Source organism: Camponotus floridanus, unplaced genomic scaffold (assembly GCF_003227725.1).
Source record: "Camponotus floridanus strain SB8 unplaced genomic scaffold, Cflo_v7.5 scaffold5, whole genome shotgun sequence".
In the NCBI taxonomy this organism is placed as follows: domain Eukaryota; kingdom Metazoa; phylum Arthropoda; class Insecta; order Hymenoptera; family Formicidae; genus Camponotus; species Camponotus floridanus.
The window spans coordinates 3,720,633-3,740,051 of NW_020229658.1; the positions used below are offsets into that span (position 1 = coordinate 3,720,633).

The 19,419-nt window shown below is 33.0% G+C and overlaps 4 protein-coding genes across 54 annotated transcripts in view; 2 read left to right on the plus strand and 2 right to left on the minus strand.

The window, feature by feature from the left end:
- The window catches only part of LOC105258012 (Down syndrome cell adhesion molecule-like protein Dscam2), a 71,703-nt gene extending 69,871 nt beyond the window's left edge, over nucleotides 1–1,832 (minus strand). For all 50 annotated transcript variants that reach the window (XM_011269016.3, XM_025412303.1, XM_025412298.1 and 47 more), the window contains exon 1: nucleotides 1,673–1,832. The gene's annotated coding sequence lies outside the window, so the exon portion shown is untranslated. The remainder of the gene's footprint in view (nucleotides 1–1,672) is intronic.
- Nucleotides 1,833–3,702: 1,870 nt separating this feature from the next.
- LOC105258016 (probable dolichol-phosphate mannosyltransferase) lies at nucleotides 3,703–4,958 on the plus strand. The gene is made up of 4 exons (XM_011269054.3): nucleotides 3,703–3,897; nucleotides 4,028–4,238; nucleotides 4,329–4,519; nucleotides 4,611–4,958. Exons 1-4 carry the CDS (start codon nucleotides 3,758–3,760, stop codon nucleotides 4,828–4,830), a joined length of 762 nt encoding a protein of 253 aa, XP_011267356.1. The 5' UTR covers nucleotides 3,703–3,757; the 3' UTR covers nucleotides 4,831–4,958.
- Nucleotides 4,959–6,209: 1,251 nt separating this feature from the next.
- On the plus strand, nucleotides 6,210–12,900 carry LOC105258018 (centrosomal protein of 104 kDa). 2 transcript variants are annotated; one of them, XM_020029618.2, is made up of 15 exons: nucleotides 6,210–6,469; nucleotides 7,887–8,051; nucleotides 8,771–8,982; nucleotides 9,184–9,582; nucleotides 9,662–9,872; nucleotides 9,989–10,136; nucleotides 10,212–10,338; nucleotides 10,408–10,634; nucleotides 10,737–11,006; nucleotides 11,179–11,410; nucleotides 11,467–11,648; nucleotides 11,744–11,889; nucleotides 12,057–12,158; nucleotides 12,274–12,399; nucleotides 12,710–12,900. In XM_020029618.2, the coding sequence occupies exons 1-15, from the start codon at nucleotides 6,430–6,432 to the stop codon at nucleotides 12,778–12,780; spliced, it is 2,658 nt and encodes an 885-aa protein (XP_019885177.1). In that variant the 5' UTR covers nucleotides 6,210–6,429; the 3' UTR covers nucleotides 12,781–12,900. The 2 variants fall into 2 exon arrangements, with proteins under 2 accessions (XP_019885177.1, XP_011267358.1); XM_011269056.3 differs by having other exon boundaries at nucleotides 11,197–11,410.
- A 314-nt stretch (nucleotides 12,901–13,214) lies between these two features.
- On the minus strand, nucleotides 13,215–17,139 carry LOC105258017 (tRNA (cytosine(34)-C(5))-methyltransferase). Its single transcript, XM_011269055.3, has 11 exons — nucleotides 16,916–17,139; nucleotides 16,134–16,616; nucleotides 15,982–16,066; nucleotides 15,669–15,831; nucleotides 15,484–15,591; nucleotides 15,211–15,398; nucleotides 14,978–15,122; nucleotides 14,554–14,901; nucleotides 14,109–14,476; nucleotides 13,844–14,011; nucleotides 13,215–13,762 (listed from the first exon to the last, which is right to left on the minus strand). The coding sequence occupies exons 1-11, from the start codon at nucleotides 16,979–16,981 to the stop codon at nucleotides 13,686–13,688; spliced, it is 2,199 nt and encodes a 732-aa protein (XP_011267357.1). The 5' UTR covers nucleotides 16,982–17,139; the 3' UTR covers nucleotides 13,215–13,685.
- Nucleotides 17,140–19,419: the final 2,280 nt, after the last annotated feature.

Below are 19,419 nucleotides of genomic sequence, written 5' to 3' on the forward strand. Positions count from 1 at the left end.
TAATATATTGCATATAGAATAATATTAAATTTATTATTATAAATCTCTTATTTTAGATATATGTACGTTTATGTACCTTATTATCAATCACAACAGCAATACTTATATTGAGAAACAAAGAAAAAAATGCGTTGATGCGTATACTAAATAAATAATTACAAAAATTGAAGAATTCTCCTAAAGAGCATCTCTCAAACATCTAATTCCTGTCATTTCAAGGACTTTAAAAAAATTACTTTTGAACCGATCACGAACAATATCGTAATTGTCTTTATAATTGGAAAACTACATAATATCTAATACGAAGAATTGCAAAATATTTCCTACAGCTTTTACTCTCCTCGCAGTAATCCGTTGTAAGTACAAACGATCAAAATCGCGAGAAGAGCTCTAAAAAGCTAGTCTCTTTGGTGTCTATTGGTCTGTGATAATCTGTAGCAGAGAACGCGAAAGCGCTATCTCGTTGCGAAACAGACTAGAAGTGCACGTGCTGAATCGCTGATAGCAAGGGTTACGGCTGAAGAACAGCGAACAAGCCGATAGGGGAGGCAGGGGGAAAAGCGACCGCGAGAGGGGATGAAAAGATGTAGAAGGGAGAGGGGAGACAAAATGTGGCGGAGTTGAACGGTTCGTCACGGGGCTGCTCCCTCTCGGCGAGTTTATTGATCGCAGGGTGCGGAGCGGTTCAATCTACCCCTCGCGACGATGCGCGCCATGCTGCCATCCGGAACTCGGAGCTAGCCAGGCGGCCACGGTGGTGCGTACATAGATCCCCACTGAATCCATCACTTTCTCACGCGCCCCAACAAGAATCCGCGACAAAGCTCAAAATTATTGTTCAACCTGATATGTCAATCGGCACCTCTATCGCGGAAGTTAATTTAATTAAACCGCAGAATCGAAACATGACGCCAGCGTCTACATATGTCATTGTCGTTACATCATGTAATTCGATGTACATGTAGCACAAAATCGGGAGAACAGTTATAGAAATAGATAATTGAAATTCAGAAATTATAAGACAATTTGTTCATCACAAAAATGATATCTTGTTATTTCGAAAGAAGATGAGTCGTATCAATTTGTTCCATAATGAATCGCTGATCTTCTCTGCGAAAACGATGAGAGAAAGAATTGGCTAAAAGAATCTTGTCATAGTGACAAAAAAAGCGAAATCTGACGACCATATGAGAAACAGAGAAATGGATAAAAAAGAATCTACGCAGACTCCAGCCAAATCTTTCAAGTTTAAGAGAACAATTAACGCGTACGAAATCATTGTCCTAAATCTTAGTTACAAATTCGTTCTTTTCATAAATCGATTGACACAAAGATTATTAATCAACCATCTCGAAACCTCCATCAAGGTTTAGCGACCATCGGCGATTCGTCTTGTCGAATTCAATGCCAACTTCTCATAACAAAAAGGAGCAAGAAGCATTTTAAAGCATTTTTTCGTCCACAAATTGGTGCTCACACACATACACACAAAGCATAATCACTGCTGATATATTCCACCACATACGCACACAGACGCACACACGCACCGACACACGCCTACGGACGATTTCGTAAAATCGGTAGACGCTCGTTTCTTTTTACCGCGTGTTTCGATTCGCCTCGAGAATCGATAGGAAAAAATATCGTTTTGCGCGAATCTAATCTTACATACCGACACTATCGTAAATTCGCAGGAGCACAGATGCACACGCCGATTACACACTGATCGGAGCGGAGAAACAAGCACTCCGGATCCGTGAACGACCGACCGTAGAGTGCGGCGTCGTTTGCTTCAGAGCAGCGGCTGCTCCTTGGCTATCTCGAGGTCGACGGTGGTGGAAGCAGCAGTGGGGATCGTCGGCGTGAACACTCACGCTGTTCCACGAGATGGGGGGGTGCATTGTTGGCAGGGCCGTCCAGAAAATTTCACCCTTTACTGCCAAAAAAGAGATATGATATGATATGGAATTTGCGATATCAAAATATAATTTTAATTTCTTTTCTCTCTCTTTCATAAAAATATAAAAATTTTAAACAATAATGTACGTGTGATTTATGTTTATATTATGAACATGTGAAATTCGAAACAAATATAATATAGTGGATGTAATCTAAAATCAAATGTGTATAATTTTATAAAAATAAAATATATATTTTGATTTCCTTCTCTATTATTTGGTAAAAAAATTAATATTGTAGAAAAGTCAATGCATAGTTTTTAAATGATTGTAGATATTTGTTACATATAATAATTATATTTGGATTCCTGAAACCTATTTCTGAAATTTATATTGCAGATATAAAAGTTTCATCCACCAATCACTTTATCCAGGGTGTCCAAAATTATTCAACCGGCACTAGCAGTTAGTCGACCTTTGTCGCCCGCAACGGAAACGACCAATGGACCAAATATATATGAAATATGTATATTTGTGTGCGAACGCGCGTGTATGTGCGACGTGCGCATCTTCACGAATATTTGAGGAATGCTTACAAACTCATTATGGCGATAACTTTATGAGATAATATTTTAAAGCTAAGGAAAGTAATTATGTAAGACAAAGTTAATAAGTTACATAAAAATATAAAGCGAAAAAATAAAAATAGCTATATTAAAATATTGCGTAAAATATTAAATAACTATTTTATTAAATGTTTTCTCATATAAATGTTTTTATTAATTCCTATAACGCACGTTATGCTTGTTATATATTTTTCTAAAGATTTGTTCAATTACTTTAATATATATATAATTACTTAATCGTATATGTTTTTAATTCTTTCATTTTATTTTAATCGACAAAGTGTAAAATATTTTGAATACTATACCGTATATAAAAAGTGGCAACGTAAATATATTATATTTTATTTAAAAAAAAATATGTTTTTTTTTATTTATTTATATTTTATTTATGAAATAATACATTATTTTAGAGCATTAACATAATTTTATATCCAGAAACATTATATCTTATGCCACTTCATTCGTACAGATATTATTAATATACACTTTTCAATATCACTTCTTGATTAAATTTATAGAGTTTATAAATGAAACGAATTTAATTACTCTAAAAGCGATTAAACCCATGTAATGTATTATGATCGATCGAATATAGATTTTCAATCTGATTAATACAAATATATTAATATGATATAAAATGTATGATATAAAATATATCTCTGTTAATTTGATATTATTTTGACTTTAAAACACAAGATTCTTTATCGTGATTAATTACTTACTTGAAATATTTCCTTAATCAATTTAATAATTCAAGTACTTCTAGTAACCTAAAGCGAAATTTATGACGCTCTCAGAGCGAGCTTGCTTTACTCGAAAATACTATTATTTAAATGTTTCAGATTGAATAAAATGTATTTTTGTTCATAATTTTAAACATTGTAGTCTTAAATAGAAAAAATATATATAATATATATAAAAATAATACCTTGCAAAAGAGAAGATGCAGTTAATTGTTCCGAAAATCGAAAGTTTGAAAATGAGTAAGATGTCGCTGCGATCAACATGCGCATCTATAGTGAAAGTGAGTTCAGAAATTCTACTCCGAATAAAGTAGCTTTTAATTAACCAATCAGAAGCAAAGATTTCTTTGTCTTGATTGGTCAATTAAACATTACTTTACCCCAAGGTAGAATTTCCGAACGCATCTTCACAAGCTAAATCACTCTGACCAACTGTCAAAAATTTTTGTTGTTACAGCTGTTACAGTATCTTTTGAAATTAGCTGTCAAAATGGTAAATAAAGATCAGATGAAAAGGGATATAAAAGAACTGTGCAAAAATGATAAATATTCGATTCTACTTCCTACTTATAATGAAGTGGACAATTTACCGATAATAATATGGCTTATTGTGAAATATATGGAAGAGAGGTAGATAACTCCATAACCTTAAAACAAATAGAAACAACATGTCATTAATATCAATAAAAATCAATAGATAAAGACACAAATGTATTAAAATTGAAAACAGTTATTAAGCAAAAATCTTAAAATATTACAGCGAACTTGCCTATGAAATTATCGTGATAGATGACGGTTCACCAGATGGTACTCTGGATATGGCTAAGCAATTGCAACGGGTTTATGGCGAGGATAAAATAGTGTTAAAACCTAGAGAGAAGAAATTAGGATTGGGAACTGCTTACATGCATGGAATTAAATATGCAACAGGCAACTTTATTGTTATTATGGATTCTGATTTGTCTCATCATGTATGTTTTATTATGATAAATACAGTTATATTAATAAGAACAATTTATATAGTACGAGCATATTTTCATGAGAAAGTCTTTACTTTTCAGCCAAAATTTATTCCAAAAATGGTGGAGCTACAACGATATCTCAACTTAGATATAGTTAGTGGTACAAGATATATACAAGGTGGTGGTGTTTATGGCTGGGATTTCAAGAGGAAATTAGTCAGTAGAGGTGCAAATTTTCTAACTCAGCTTTTGCTGAGACCTGGCGCAAGTGATTTGACTGGTAGTTTCAGGTAATTTTTCATAGACTTCTACTCATATAAGATATTTAATGATTCTAATGATTTAATGATTCTGTATTATTTTTCATCTCCTAATTTCTAGGCTTTATAAAAAAGATGTATTGGAAAAGTTGATACAATCATGTATGTCTAAAGGATATGCATTTCAAATGGAAATGATAATCAAGGCTAGGCAATTCAATTATACAATAGGAGAAGTTCCAATTACATTCGTTGACAGAGTCTATGGTCAATCCAAATTTGGTGGATCAGAGATTTTCCAGTTTGCAAAGAATCTTCTATATCTCTTTGCTACTACATGAAATCGAACATTTTTCCTTATTTCTTAGGAATAAGAAAAATTCAAATCTTTCCACAAACATCAAATTTACTGACTAAACTTTTAGATACACTTTACATTACATAAGCATTTAAATACGACCAATATATGTATGAATATAAAAATATGTATATATTAAAAATATATATATATATGTTTCTAAATATATTATTAAAATATAATATATTATATTGAAATACAAAAAAGACTTGTATTTATACTGATTATTATATCTTAATAAATGTCTGATTGTTATGAATGATTGGATGTATACACAGGTTATTATGTCGGGCATTTCTGTCACGCGAATATTTTCACGCGATGTTTTTACAATATGAACATTTTCGCAGAAAAATGAAACTACTTTAAGGCACGTGCTTCTACACGTGGTCGTAAACGATAAAAGAAGCATGCGTATATAACGATTCTTGTGGGCTCGTCTACCCTCGCCGCACCCTCTGACGTCACGCAGCCTCCATTTATTGATCCATTACGAAATTACAATCTATATTTCGACTCGAATAGAATGCAAGACGCGAATAGACTAGATTAACCAGGATGTGAACATTGATATAGTAAACAAACTTTATAACATGCAGTAACTTTTATTTATCTCAGAGATTCTCTATTATCACAACTTTCTCAATCAATTCACACATTTAATTTTTGAAAAAACCTAAACTTGAGATTTGTATGTATAAAAAGAAATAAAAATTTTATTTAATAAAACTAAAAATAAACTATTTCAAAATAATGTCCTCAAATTTCAAATAAGTTGAAAAATGAATTTTTCTGTTAAATTAAATGTTATTTTTTTTTTTAAACTAGCAATACAAAAATTTTTAATTTTTCTAAAATCTAATATAATTACTTAGCGATGTAATTAAAAAAATATAAAATTAAAAGAAATTATATAGTTTTAATTAAGGATTTTAAACATATATCATTTTAACTTCCGTGAGACTGAAAACAGCGACTTATTTCTAATTCGGAATTACTTCTCGCGAGTTAAAATTATGGAGATAAAAATAGGAAAAAACGAAGAGCAATTCAATCGCAAAATTGATCTCTTCCTCTCGCTCTCTCTCCTTGACCTTTCACAACTGAAAAGAATAAAAACTTATTAAATTTTAATTCCTGATTCTCTTTTACTCTACTCTTCTCAGAGACACTATATTCGTCAATTATATGGAAGCTTCCATTTATCCATATATTAATATTATGACGTCTTCGATATTTGCGTTATATTTATAGCAAAGACGTATATTTGCAAATATACGCATGCCTTTTTACAAGGAAAATCCCTTAACCCAGCAGAGCATAGAGAGGGTGGTTCTAGGTACGAAGCCAGTTCTGTCGCAAGCTTCGCCGCGGCCGGATGTACAAGTGGGGTGGCCTGCGCGCCGGGGCGAAACTTGCAAGCTCCCCCTTTATCGAGCTTGCAGATGGCTGTGCCTTTTCGATTTTGACGTGTCCCTCCGTGTTTCTTACCGTTCGTTCGTTCGTATTCTTCGTGCTATAATATTTCCGTCGTTTAATTCATCGTTCGCTTTATCGTTCGCCACAATCAGCATCCCTCGACATGCCCAGGAAAGTCGGATTCAATGTCGTCTATGCCACGAGTAAGGCAACCAGATCCAGAATTGCGAAATAAACCGCATACTAACCTCGAGTCGGAAAAGAGCTGAACATTACAAGGAGCTGAATTCAACAGATACAATTTACAACAGATGGATATAAATGGATATAATAATTCTAAAAAGTTGCTATTTAGCTATTTTCTCCAGATAGTGCAGTAGTTATTACAATAATTAAAATAGTGCGATTCGTGATTATGTGTGGTCCAATAAAAATTAGTTAAAGTTATAATTAGTATGTTCAATTAATAATTATAGGAAACAATTTGCAATAAAATTGTAGAATTTTTTCAAATTTTCTCCTCGTTATGTTCTGAAATTCACGCTTTGTGGCTCGAGTTGATGTGATTCTGAACTCTTCAATTATTTTAAATGCACGAGAGAATTTTGGCAAGAGACTACCGTGTTTTAATGCTTATCTCTCATCATATATTCTGATACATTGATTTCTTCTGCCGCAATGAGCCGCGATTACCTCAATTTGCGACGAAACATATTATTCGACACGTGTCTCCGGTCTAATCGATGCAAGCAATTTTTTGTTATACTGCAGAATTAATTATAAAAATATATTATTAATATTATATAAATGCAGAGTGGTACGATTCTGGAATGACACGTTCTATTAAATATGCAATCATAAATTGCGCACGAAACTGCAGTATTGCGTGTCAAATGTTGCGCTATTCCCCTCAAAAAATGTATTTAAAATAAGAGAAAAAATAATAATATATTAAATACTGATTTTTCTGCTTGGAAAATTGTAAATTCTGAAAACGTGAATACAATTAATTAAAATGATAAAAGAAATATTCGAAAAAATATGTGAGCACTAAGTAACAATATATCTAGGCATCATGCAACTATATGTTAATAATTAAGTAACGTATAGTAAGAACTACATCAAGTATAGTTGATTGACATTTGGCTTTGGATTGACATTTTGATTGAATGCTCGTAACTCTAGATATTTACTAACTATTATTGTAGTTATTATACAAAATCCTAGTGCTTTAATTATTTGACTCCATTAATCAAGATAATCAAGATAATCAAATTACCCTAGAGTTTCAGTGCATTTTAATCTCGTTAATTATTATTTCCTCTCACGTAACTTATATGAAACATATATTACATATATTTACATATATTTATAATATTATATACATATTTATATTTATAATATTATATTTATATATATTTATAATATATATATATATATATATATATATATATATATTTATTTATTTATTTATTTATTTATATAATAATATATATATTTATTTTTTTAAATTAAATTTAAAATAATAGAAAAAAAAATTCTCTAGAGTAATATGCAGTTTCCTAGAAAAGCTAAGTGATTTTTAGGATTTAGGATCGCATTTTAAAATTTATTTTTTAGGCGAGGAGGATAGGCATTCGTCGCTAGAACTTAATGTTCACGGGCCAACGGTAAGAGGTTGGCAAAGTGCAAGAAATTGCACATATCCTCAGGAACTGATTCTACGTCTTCATGGGCCCACGAAACTTACGAGAATACAAGTTCTGGCTCACCAATATCTTATACGTAAGTGTGCGTTTTAAAAAGCTATCCGCTATTCAAAATATTTATCTAATAAGTCATCAAATTTAACTTTCGAAAAATAATAGATGTCTTGTATTAATATTAAATTGAACTAGATTTTGAAATAAATATTTTAAATATAAATTAAACAGAGGATTTGTACATGTGAATGTAACTAATTGCAAAAGATAATATCTTGAGCTGGAATAAAAAATGTGAAAAATTCTATTTTGTCAGAGACAGAAAAATCTTATATTTGTTAATTTATAGTGTTCTAAAAGGTATTTAAGATAAGATTGCGAAATATTAATTCTATTAATAATGTACAATACAAACTTACAAATATAAGATAAATTATATATTACGAATATTACGAATATAAGTAAAATTATTGACAATTAGATAAATGTAACATTAAAAAAAACAAAGATCAACACTTAAAGTCGCTATTATCCGTTAAAATGGCATTCTAGTTAGAAAGCAATTTGCCGACAATGAAAATTGAATTAACAAGCCTGCCATAATTTCCTGAGGCTACATCGTTCCCTTTTTCGCTCGCCTGTTCCTACTACCGGAAATGAAACTGTACCGAGCGACAAGAGAATCATGTCAATTTTCAATCTGAGATTACAACGGGATAAATCTTTTCCGATAAAATTATTGACGCTCCGATAAAATTAATTTCCTCAAGAAATGTATTGTAGCGTTTATTTTAATTGCAGCTGAGAAGTTGGAGATCTGGACAACGAGGGAAGAAAATGCATCCGCTTCAACGGATTTCAGTTACCTGGGCTACATTACACTATCCGACAATGCATCGACCCTTTATAAGAGCAGAGAGTTGAAAAGCGTGGCTCTTCCTGAAACGGAAGCGCTATCATTGAAGCTCAGGCTACACAAACCGCACAGTAACGCGCACAACACCTATTGTCAGGTACGAGTTAATTGTGAATTTAATAGTTAATTGTAAAATAAACTTAAAAAGAGATATAGTATAGTTTAATAAAAATGCATAAAATAAACTAAATTAAATTAGAAGTTAATTTAGAAGAAAATTTAGAAAAGTACAGAGATGTATATTTATATTTCTTTAATTCTTTGTAATAAAGATCTAAAAATTATTTTTTTCAATCAGGTTGGTCTTATTGCTATAAATATACTTGGGGAGCCCTACGGCCAAGAATTAACCGGACAGGGAGATGCTCCATATAATCCACATTATATTTCACCTTACGACGATCTAGCATTTGAAATGTATGTTGATCGCGAAGTGGCCAAAATCATAAGGCAAATGGAAGCGAAAAAATTGCTGGCGGTGGAAGAGGAAAGATTCGAATATGCTTCGAAATTGAAAGTGGCAATGGAAAATTTAAGAAAAGCAGGGGAACGACTGGGCAAATACGAATTGGAAAAGAAGTATGCTATAGCTTTAGAAGACTATGATAAGGCTAAGGCTAAAAAGGCTCAAGCTCAACAATACAGACAGCAGGTCTATCAATCGTTGGAGATATACAACTTGCTCGAGGTTCACGGAGTAAGTAGCGTTTGCAACTTTTTCAAAATCCGCTTCTAGTGAAAATTCTGCAATAATAATAATGAAAAACATGACACAGCCTGTAGAAAAAAATAATTTATCATGCGTGGAGGCAGAGCCAGAACAGACATCGACTGACACATGTGCTTCGAAAACAGTGACGTTGCCCGACGACATCACATCTCCCCCGAGATTAGTTATACCACCTAATCGTAATGGTGCCTTGTCACCTACTGGTCCTGCACATCAACCGCCCGTGTCGCCTTTACATCAGAAATCTAATAGTCCTGGTATAATTTACTCAAGAATATCATGCGATTCTCTCTCTTTCTGTCTTTTAATATAATTTAAACTTTGAGCTTTTTAAAACTTATATACTATTAAATTTTATTTTCGTGTTTCTCAGAAGTAACCGATAGTCCTACGAACGGGGTCCATGAAAAGCAGAGCAACTGTAACAAGGGATCTCTTAGGAGAAAAACTAAATCAGCGGGCCCGGCTCTTCGCTCAAGTTACGAGGCTTATGAAGAAAGAACCATTCCCGCTCTGAGACAGTAAGATAACATTGAAATATTGTGATGATATAGAAGTAGACTAATGTAATTTTTCACTTGAATATCTTTTTTTAGCTCACATACGAATGAATTCACTAGAGAATGCCACCTGGATAGCTCAGAGATCAAAGTTACCTCGAAACTTAACGATAGAGAGAAAAAACAAGCTGCATTGCCTATCGCGGTCTTCGGGATGGACATGGTAAAAACATTATCAAAACTGTTTTCTATAATTTCTAAATAAGCGAACAATAATAGCGGTTGCATACAGGTGGAGAAATTTTATTCGAAGCAATTCACGGATAAAGAGGAAGGACTAATGCAACTGAAGGAAGAATTAAAAACGTTCGATCCGGAAGTATCGAAGCATTCTCCGAATAAAACAGCCAGGGCAGCAATTCTACTGTTGCACAGAGCTCTTAGAGACAAAGTCTTCAGCGTATATAGTTTAGCTGCACAACTTATCAGAATCTTCTTCGCTGAATTTGCCACGGATAGGTAAACTCCTCTTATTAAAAAATTACTCTTAATGTATTATAATAAACTTCCAATATTTTCAACTAATGATTTATATTTTATATATATCGATAATTTATTCAGAGTGTCCTCAACTGAGATCGCCAGAAGTGTCGAACGTTTGCTGCCGGAACTTCTGACAAAATCCGGTGATACCACCCCTAGGATACATAATATGGCAGTGCACACAATCCTCAGTATGGCAGACTGCAAATGCGTGCGAGAATTGCATATAATACCGGTGCATTTAACTAGGCCCGTCAACAGTAGCACGCATCAAAGACTAGCACTAAGCAGACTAGAGATGGTGGAGCAACTGATACTGAGCCATGGCATTTCCACGGAGAAGCAAAGGTGATTCTGAACAATATACTTAGGACGTTTCAGTCTGCATGAGAATTACCAGCTGTTTTGAGGAATCTTAGATCTCTGCTATCGAAGCGTCATTTTTAAAATTTTGATCTACTCGATTTTCAGAGGTCTTTCCTCAAGACCACATATATTAATACGCAATTACTCTGATAAGGTATTGTAATTGTTGTAGCGGGCTGACTTGTCGGACGTTATCCGAATTAGGTTCTTCCGGTTTACATCATCCAGCCGAGGCAGTGCGGAAGGTCTCCGAAAGGATTCTTGTGTTAGTATACAAGGTCAATCCTCGACTGGTGCGAAAGCAATTGCCGCCTGATGACGATATAACTCGACGAAATCTGCTATATCGTCAGCTCTTCCACGAATTCGATTTGATCGATCTTCAGGTAGGCTCGAATATATAAAGTCGAGATTTCGAATTTATGCATGCAAATGATTACAGAGGAAAAAGGAAGCCGAATCCACCCATAAAGCAACAACGACGCCTACGCGAACTAAATCTACAGAAAATAATGTAACTAATTTAACTAAATCACCTTCGAGATCGAGCCCGGTTGTAAGCACCGGAAGTTCAACGAGTATTACGTCTCCGTCCGAGAACAGTATTGATCATAAGGGAGATAAGTATGCATTCGATGCAAATTAAAATTCATAAGTTATTTTGTAATAGATATGAAACTTTTTGACATTTCTTATTCATCGCATCTTTTATTTGTCAGGATGTGCATATTTTGTCTATCAAAAGGTCAAGTCTATTCTGAAGAAGGTTTGAATATACATTATTGGAGAACTTGTCCTATGTTAACAAAATGTGAAGCATGTAAGCAAGTCGTAGAAATTTCTTACTTGAATCTACATTTGTTAAGTAAGTACATGAAAATTTTATTTTAATGACATTTAATAATCAAAAATATAACACGATAAAAAAAATACGATAAACAAAACTAATAATGTTATTTGCAATTTACATTCATTGTAGAATTACATATATATTAATACATGTAGAAAATTCTATCGACTCTTTTTTTACAGATGAATGTGATATGAGAAGTAATTATGTAAAATGTGAAACATGTAAACAGGCAGTTCATGAAAATACATTCGAAAATCATAGACAAGATAAAAAATGCACAAGTATGTGAATTTGCATTACGTTATTATCTTGATTTGCAATATTGGAAATCAATTTACAAATACCAATAAATGAAAATCAAATATGACAGAAATTTGATCTTGATTCTTGTTTTAGAACCTATAGAGGGATACGAACGCTGTCCTCTCTGTTTGGCTTTGGTCAATCAAAACAAATGGAGAGAACATCTCATGGGAGAACATCCATGTATAAATAATCCACGAAGCAAGATTGGAAAAAGTTGTAAGTTTTAACATATCTTGAATTTAATGAAAAATCTATTATTTATAATAATATAAAGATCAATATTATTTATGTAATAAAATATTTATATAGGCTATTTTTACGATGAACATAATAAAAAGGTTCTCTCTTTCTCTCTTTACGAGAATATACATGTATATATGTAAAAAATTTTTTTAAACGTATAAAAAAAGCCATAGTTTCATATAGAGTAACAGAATATATATATATATATATATATATATATATATATATATATATACTATTTTATATAATTTTAATAAAACTCGAAATTTTTATATGATTTTAGGTTCGAAATCACCATCTAATTCACAAAATCTTACCGGCAAGTTAACATCGCCAACGGGTAGGGATTACTAGCATCAGGCATCAACCTCGAAATCAACGGAGAAATTCGACAAGTCTTAGGAAGAATTTTTATTTTTTTCTTTTTATAGTTTATATATATGTTATGAGCTGTCCAGCTTTTTTTATATTTGTACTTATATTTAAATGATTTTTATAGCAAAACCCGTCCTTTATATTGGTAGAGATCCATATTGAAAGATTTTAATTGTAAGTTGAAAATCCTAATGTTTAAAATTTTAAACGACGCGCTTATATCAAGCGAATTTGTGGAAGATGACTGAAAGTCAAGGCAAGAAATATTAGAAGTTGTTAACAGGTTTCACTCTTTCTCACATCGTTATCGCATGACATCCATGACATTTGCAGGGTTACATCAATTATTAAAGGTAGTGATATTAGATGTTATAAAAACATCAGTTAATTTCGGAATTAATGATTCCTTCGCATCCGGCCATATTTATAAGAAAAATTTGTATTGTACTTTATGGCAAGATGCATTATATAGGAATTAGAAAACGGAAAGCTGCTTATCGCATGTAATTTCATAAAAGTTATTTCATAGAAAATGGACAGTAAAAGTAATCATTTTATCATCATTACATTGTCGAAATTTTTATCCTACAAATCATATTTTTTATTTAACTTATTCATAATATATTCATATCATATTATTCCAATATCAACACTCAGTGATCACTAGATCAAATAGTAAAGTAATATTCAAGTTGAATAAAAAATACAATTCGAATTTCATTTAAATGTAGCACATGGTAAAAAGGACACATATAAGAAATTTAAAAAATCGACAAGTTATAATTACATCGTAATGAACGGTTCTGGCTGACATTTCTGCGTCATCGATTTTCTTCTATATCTTTCTTCTATATTATTACCATTCCTCGTTACAATTTTTTTTATTAATCTTCAGTTCCAATATCGTTATTAGCGTCTTCGACTAATGCAGCTGCGCGATTTTCCTCGAATTTGTTTTTCTCTGCAAAAAAAATTACAATATAAATAATCGTCCTCTTCCGTACAGTATGATACTGTATTATATTCATATATCAAAACATACCAAATTTAGAACAATCTGCTCCTAAAAGCCGTAAATAGTGAATCGCGTCGCAAGTAGGCACGTATGCTCTGAGAGACATTATTCCTCTCCATCCAACCAGTTGAAGATTTAGCTGATTTATATTGTCAGTTTTCTCTTCTTTGTATAACAGTATACAACTTCCAGTTGCTTAAAAATTAAATATATTTTTCAAATATACATGTATATATTTGTGTATTATCGTGTACAAGTAAAAAAAAAAAACACAAAAGATTATTATATTTACTGAAGTCTTTGAGACGTTCTTGAGTATCTGGACTTAATTTTACAATTTCAGGTGGTGTATGTGGATTATCACTTTGTAAAAGCATTATTAAATCTTCTTTCGAAATTTTAAGCTTTCTGTTATCACTTATATAATGAATGATACTCTGCATTCCTTCTTGAGCAAGTCTAAAGGCGCAATTCATATTTTTATTGTCACATCGCACAAAAGTTTTAACGCCAGTATTAATCATTTTGACTTTATTTTCATTAGATATCACTATGTCACGAATTGCAGGTGATGTAAAGTAAATATTTTTCTTTTTTCCTTCATGACATCTTACTAACAGACATCGCGGATCCAAATCATCAGATATACCATAAAAATCTCTGAAAACATATTGAGAGATGAGATATAATATAAAAAAAAATAAATATACTAATGAAGAAGAAAAATTCAAACTCACTTAATAGATTGCCATACATCTTCTGTCTCATCCTTGAAGAAAACAAATGGATCTTCTCTGTAACCAACAATCCTTCTTCGTTTTCTTTGTAGATCTCGTGATTTCTTTTCTTCTTCTAATATTCTTTTTCCATTTTCTGAAAGCTCATTTCGTGAAGTTTCTTCTTTTGGAATGAGTTCATCTTTGTTTGCATTATCACTTAAATTCTGCACATTCTGGTTTAATATATATTCTGGTTTAATATCTGATTTAATATCGACTTCATTTTCCCATGGTAGAGATTTTACTTTCTCCAATACAGCCACGAAAAAACCTCCAGTATCTTGATGATGTGGTAATATTCTCATACTATATAATTGACAAAATAAAAAATGTATTCTATAAAAATGATATAATTTAATCTGTTAAATTACTTGGTATTTACCAACGCTCAAGATGAAATTTGGAAGCTTCGTCCACTTGTGGAGGAAACATTTTTGGTCGTACTTGAGTCTGCCATTGTTCTGGAACATCGTCCCAAGTATTATAATATTGTAAATTTTTAGATGCTGGTTTCCAGTGTGTAACACCTGAAATATATTATTTTCATATATACATTTTAAGAAATTTAAATATCCTTTTTTAAATATTTTAAATATTATTTATTTTAAGACTAACCAGGGTCACATAACAATCCTGGTACCAAGTCTCTACAATCAATTAACTGTACTGAGTCTCCAGTTTCACAAAGAAGCCTGTGAAGCACTGCTTCATTTTCTATTGGATTTAATGAACATGTAGAATATACCATTCTTCCTCCAACTATTAATAATTCTAAACCACGTTTTGCTATTCTATATTGAATTCTGCAAAATAGTTAAGATTAATTTCTGCATTATTATTCAATTTATAAATTTAAAGCAGATTGTTTGATTTAAAGCTTGTTTTTACCCATGGAGATTATTGCCATTAGCAGGACTCCATTTACACCATATATCCGGATTTTTTCTCATAGTACCATCACCACTACATGGAACATCTGCAAGTATCCTATCAAATCTGTCGAAAGACAAAAAGTTTATATATAAAAATATTTGACATATAAATAACCATTCATTACAATTTGAATTACCTACTTTAATGTATCTTTTGTACCATCTGGATTAGTAATTATAAAATTAGGCATAACAGATGAATCATGATTTGTAATAAGGATGTTTGGACTGTTTAGTCTTTTAGCTTGATGCACCAACATGTAGCAGCGATTATTGTCAAGATCATTGGCTATTACAAAACCTTCTAAAATAAGCATTTAAATATTTAATAATGCTTATTGTTTACTTATATACAATGTTTATTTCTCTTTTCAACAAAACTTATTAACTTATTAATTTATTAACTTATTAATTTATATTAATTAAAACTTAATTAATTTATATTAGCAGCTACCTGGAGGAATATTTCCTTCATCTGCATGTATCATTTCTATAAGTTGCGCTGTTTTGGATCCTGGTGCTGCACACATATCAAGAACCTATCAATAGAATTAATGTATTTTTCTGCCCATCTTGCGAACGATTTTAACAGATTTAAAAAAATACCTTGTGCGAAGGCTTGACATCCAACACTAAAGGAGGAACCATACTAACTACTTCCTGTCTGCTGATACTACCATTGTTAGTTTCAGCAATAAGAAAATTATGCAGTCTAAAATATGCTTCAGATCGTCTAATATCTTTTCTAGTTAATTGCAATTGCCATGCCAATTCTTCCGGATAAAAGGGTAAACTATGTAATATAGTCTTTACTTCACTGTTAAAATCTTCCTTATCGCCATTCATATTTGCATTTAAGATTTCTTTAAAAAAATCACTTTTAATTATCTCCAATAAGGCTTTAGCTTCAGCTTTTGAACCAGTAATACGAAAAGCAACTGGCAGATTGGTCTTCATAGTGTTGATAAACGCGTCCCATTTGTCTCCTGGAATTATTCCTTGTGTCTTATAATAATTTTCAAAATCTTGGTTCTCCCTGATAATATCAGCATAGCTTCTATGTGGAGTAATATCCCATTCATCCTTTTTCTATAAATATTAATTATATATCGATATAACTTTTTAAATTTACATTACTATCAAATATCTATCATTAAATTACTATCAAATCAGATAAGAAAAGAATTTTAAAATGTTAAACAATATAACATATATATTATACATCTACATTAAATTTATCTTACAATACATAAGTATGTGTGTGTGTGTATAAACTATAATTTCACAATATTTAGAATAAAATTATTAATCAAATATTCATAGTTTACAAGTTTTGTATAATCTCTTATTTCTTATAAAGATCAGATATTAATGATTATTAATTATACTTTTAGTTTCTCACGACGTTTTTCAGCAAAGTTCTTTTTCGGCTTATTTTTCCGTCCTTTACCCATTTTTCTTTAAAAGTATGTAGTTTGGATTAATTAACTAATAATTGCATACACAAATTTTAGAACACATTAACAGGTATTAATTTTATATGCAAATACGTAATCGTCTTATCACACGCGGTCATTCGACACGGTAGGTTAAACGATTGGTTAAACCAGGGAGAAAGAGAAACCTAAGAGCGACCACCTCTCTTTAACGCACATATTGTGCTGATGCGCCGCTTGAGAAAGTGAACTATGTCTTTACGCTCGGTAACGATACATGTGGTTCATGTCCGTGCTATGGTTCATATTCGAACTAGATGAGGTGGACAAAATCAGAGAGAAGACTAAAGGTGCGGCCTCATTGACGCTAAAAAGTAGCGTCAACCATTGGTTGAACAAAGAGGTAAGTATACTTACCTCTTTGTTCAACCAATGGTTGACGCTACTTTTTAGCGTCAATGAGGCCGCATCTTAAAGCGGCCTTTTCATTGACGCTACTTTTTAGCGTCAATGAAATTGCACCTTAACAGTTGGCAGCCCTACGAGATAGGCTATGCAGCACTGCGCGTATATAAAATAAATTTGAAATCGCTTCTAGCCATCTTCACGCGATCGACTTTATTTGAATTGCACGGTATCGCATCGAATTATGATGCGGCGCCGATTTGTTCGAACGTAATTCGGGACATCGCGATGCTGTATAAGCGTCGAATGAGCACGAATTGTCACGCAAATATGATAAATCACATCTACTCACCGTTCACCGGCTGTTCCACAGGCCGCTCCACTCGCTCGCCTCGGGACGTCCCATTCCGATCTTGATGCACACGATATCATCAACGCGAACGCGCGACACTTTATTCGGCACTCCCGATATTCGCTCGCATCCGATAATCATCATCAAGGGCGCAAATAACGCGACGCAACTTCGCTCCATCTTCGCGATCGCGCTATCACTGAACTGTGAAAAATAGCTGTCGCGCACTTTCACCGACATATTATGAAAGTCGCGCGATCATCCTTGGACACTTTCGACGCTCTTTCACTCGCGATATTCGTTTAAAAACGGTTAAAAGACGCGAAAAATGCGGACGTACGACGATCCGTGTAACTGCGTATGATTCCGATTCACGTATGACGCGTATGACGTAGCAGTCACGCGCCAACATGGCGGCCGAACCAGTGTGCAGAAACGAATGCGCACTGGTTCGGCCGCCATGTTGGCGCGTGACTGCTACGTCATACGCGTCATAGTACGTCATACGCGTCATACGTGAATCGGAGTCATACGCAGTTACACGGATCGTCGTACGTCCGCATTTTTCGCGTCTTTTAACCGTTTTTAAACGAATATCGCGAGTGAAAGAGCGTCGAAAGTGTCCAAGGATGATCGCGCGACTTTCATAATATGTCGGTGAAAGTGCGCGACAGCTATTTTTCACAGTTCAGTGATAGCGCGATTGCGAAGATGGAGCGAAGTCGCGTCGCGTTATTTGCGCCCTTGATGATGATTATCGGATGCGAGCGAATATCGGGAGTGCCGAATAAAGTGTCGCGCGTTCGCGTTGATGATATCGTGTGCATCAAGATCGGAATGGGACGTCTCGAGGCGAATGAGTGGAGCGGCCTGTGGAACAGCCGGTGAACGGTGAGTAGATGTGATTTATCATATTTGCGTGACAATTCGTGCTCATTCGACGCTTATACAACATCGCGATGTCCTGAATTACGTTCGAACAAATCGGCGCTGCATCATAATTCGATGCGATGCCGTGCAATTCAAATAAAGTCGATTGCGTGAAGATGGTTAGGCTAGAAGCGATTTCAAATTTATTTTATATACGCGCAGTGCTGCACAGCCTATCTCGTAGGGCTGCCAACTGTTAAGGTGCAATTTCATTGACGCTAAAAAGTAGCGTTAATGAAAAGGCCGCTTTAAGATGCGGCCTCATTGACGCTAAAAAGTAGCGTCAACCATTGGTTGAACAATGAAGCAACTATACTTACCTCTTTGTTCAACCAATGGTTGACGCTACTTTTTAGCGTCAATGAGGCCGCACCTTTACACACTGAAAAAGTTGAAACTGTTTGAACTTTATTTTATTGACGCCATATCTAGAGAAAGTCTAGTGATTTGCCGCTGGTTTCTAGCGTCAATGAAATTGCACCTTAATGAAGCCCAGTTCCACAATCCAGTTAATCCGAGTTTAAGTAGTGAATGAACTAATCAGGGCCCAGTTTAACGTATTAAACTCGGATTAACTCGAGTTGTGGAACCGGGCTTTAGAGTGAACTAAATAAATAAATAAATAAATAAATGATGTTGAGAAAAAGAAAAAGAAGACATATAAATAAATAAATAAATAATAGCATGAAAAGAGAGAACATATTAATATTTTTATACATATAATAAATTATTATTAATTAAATTATTTATATTTTTATTTATATTTATA

Bases quoted from the DNA above. Each gene is read 5' to 3' on its own strand.
- LOC105258016 (XM_011269054.3), top strand. From the start codon at position 3,758: ATGGTAAATAAAGATCAGATGAAAAGGGATATAAAAGAACTGTGCAAA. The intron at 4,239-4,328 runs GTATGTTTTATT...TTTACTTTTCAG, and splicing joins ATTCTGATTTGTCTCATCAT to CCAAAATTTATTCCAAAAAT. The intron at 4,520-4,610 runs GTAATTTTTCAT...CCTAATTTCTAG, and splicing joins GATTTGACTGGTAGTTTCAG to GCTTTATAAAAAAGATGTAT.
- LOC105258018 (XM_020029618.2), top strand. From the start codon at position 6,430: ATGCCCAGGAAAGTCGGATTCAATGTCGTCTATGCCACGA. The intron at 8,052-8,770 runs GTAAGTGTGCGT...TTTTAATTGCAG, and splicing joins GGCTCACCAATATCTTATAC to CTGAGAAGTTGGAGATCTGG. The intron at 11,890-12,056 runs GTAAGTACATGA...CTTTTTTTACAG, and splicing joins CTTGAATCTACATTTGTTAA to ATGAATGTGATATGAGAAGT.
- LOC105258017 (XM_011269055.3), bottom strand. From the start codon at position 16,981: ATGGGTAAAGGACGGAAAAATAAGCCGAAAAAGAACTTTGCTGAAAAA. The intron at 15,123-15,210 runs GTTAGTCTTAAA...AATATATTTCAG, and splicing joins AGGATTGTTATGTGACCCTG to GTGTTACACACTGGAAACCA. The intron at 14,902-14,977 runs GTAAATACCAAG...TCAATTATATAG, and splicing joins AAATTTCATCTTGAGCGTTG to TATGAGAATATTACCACATC.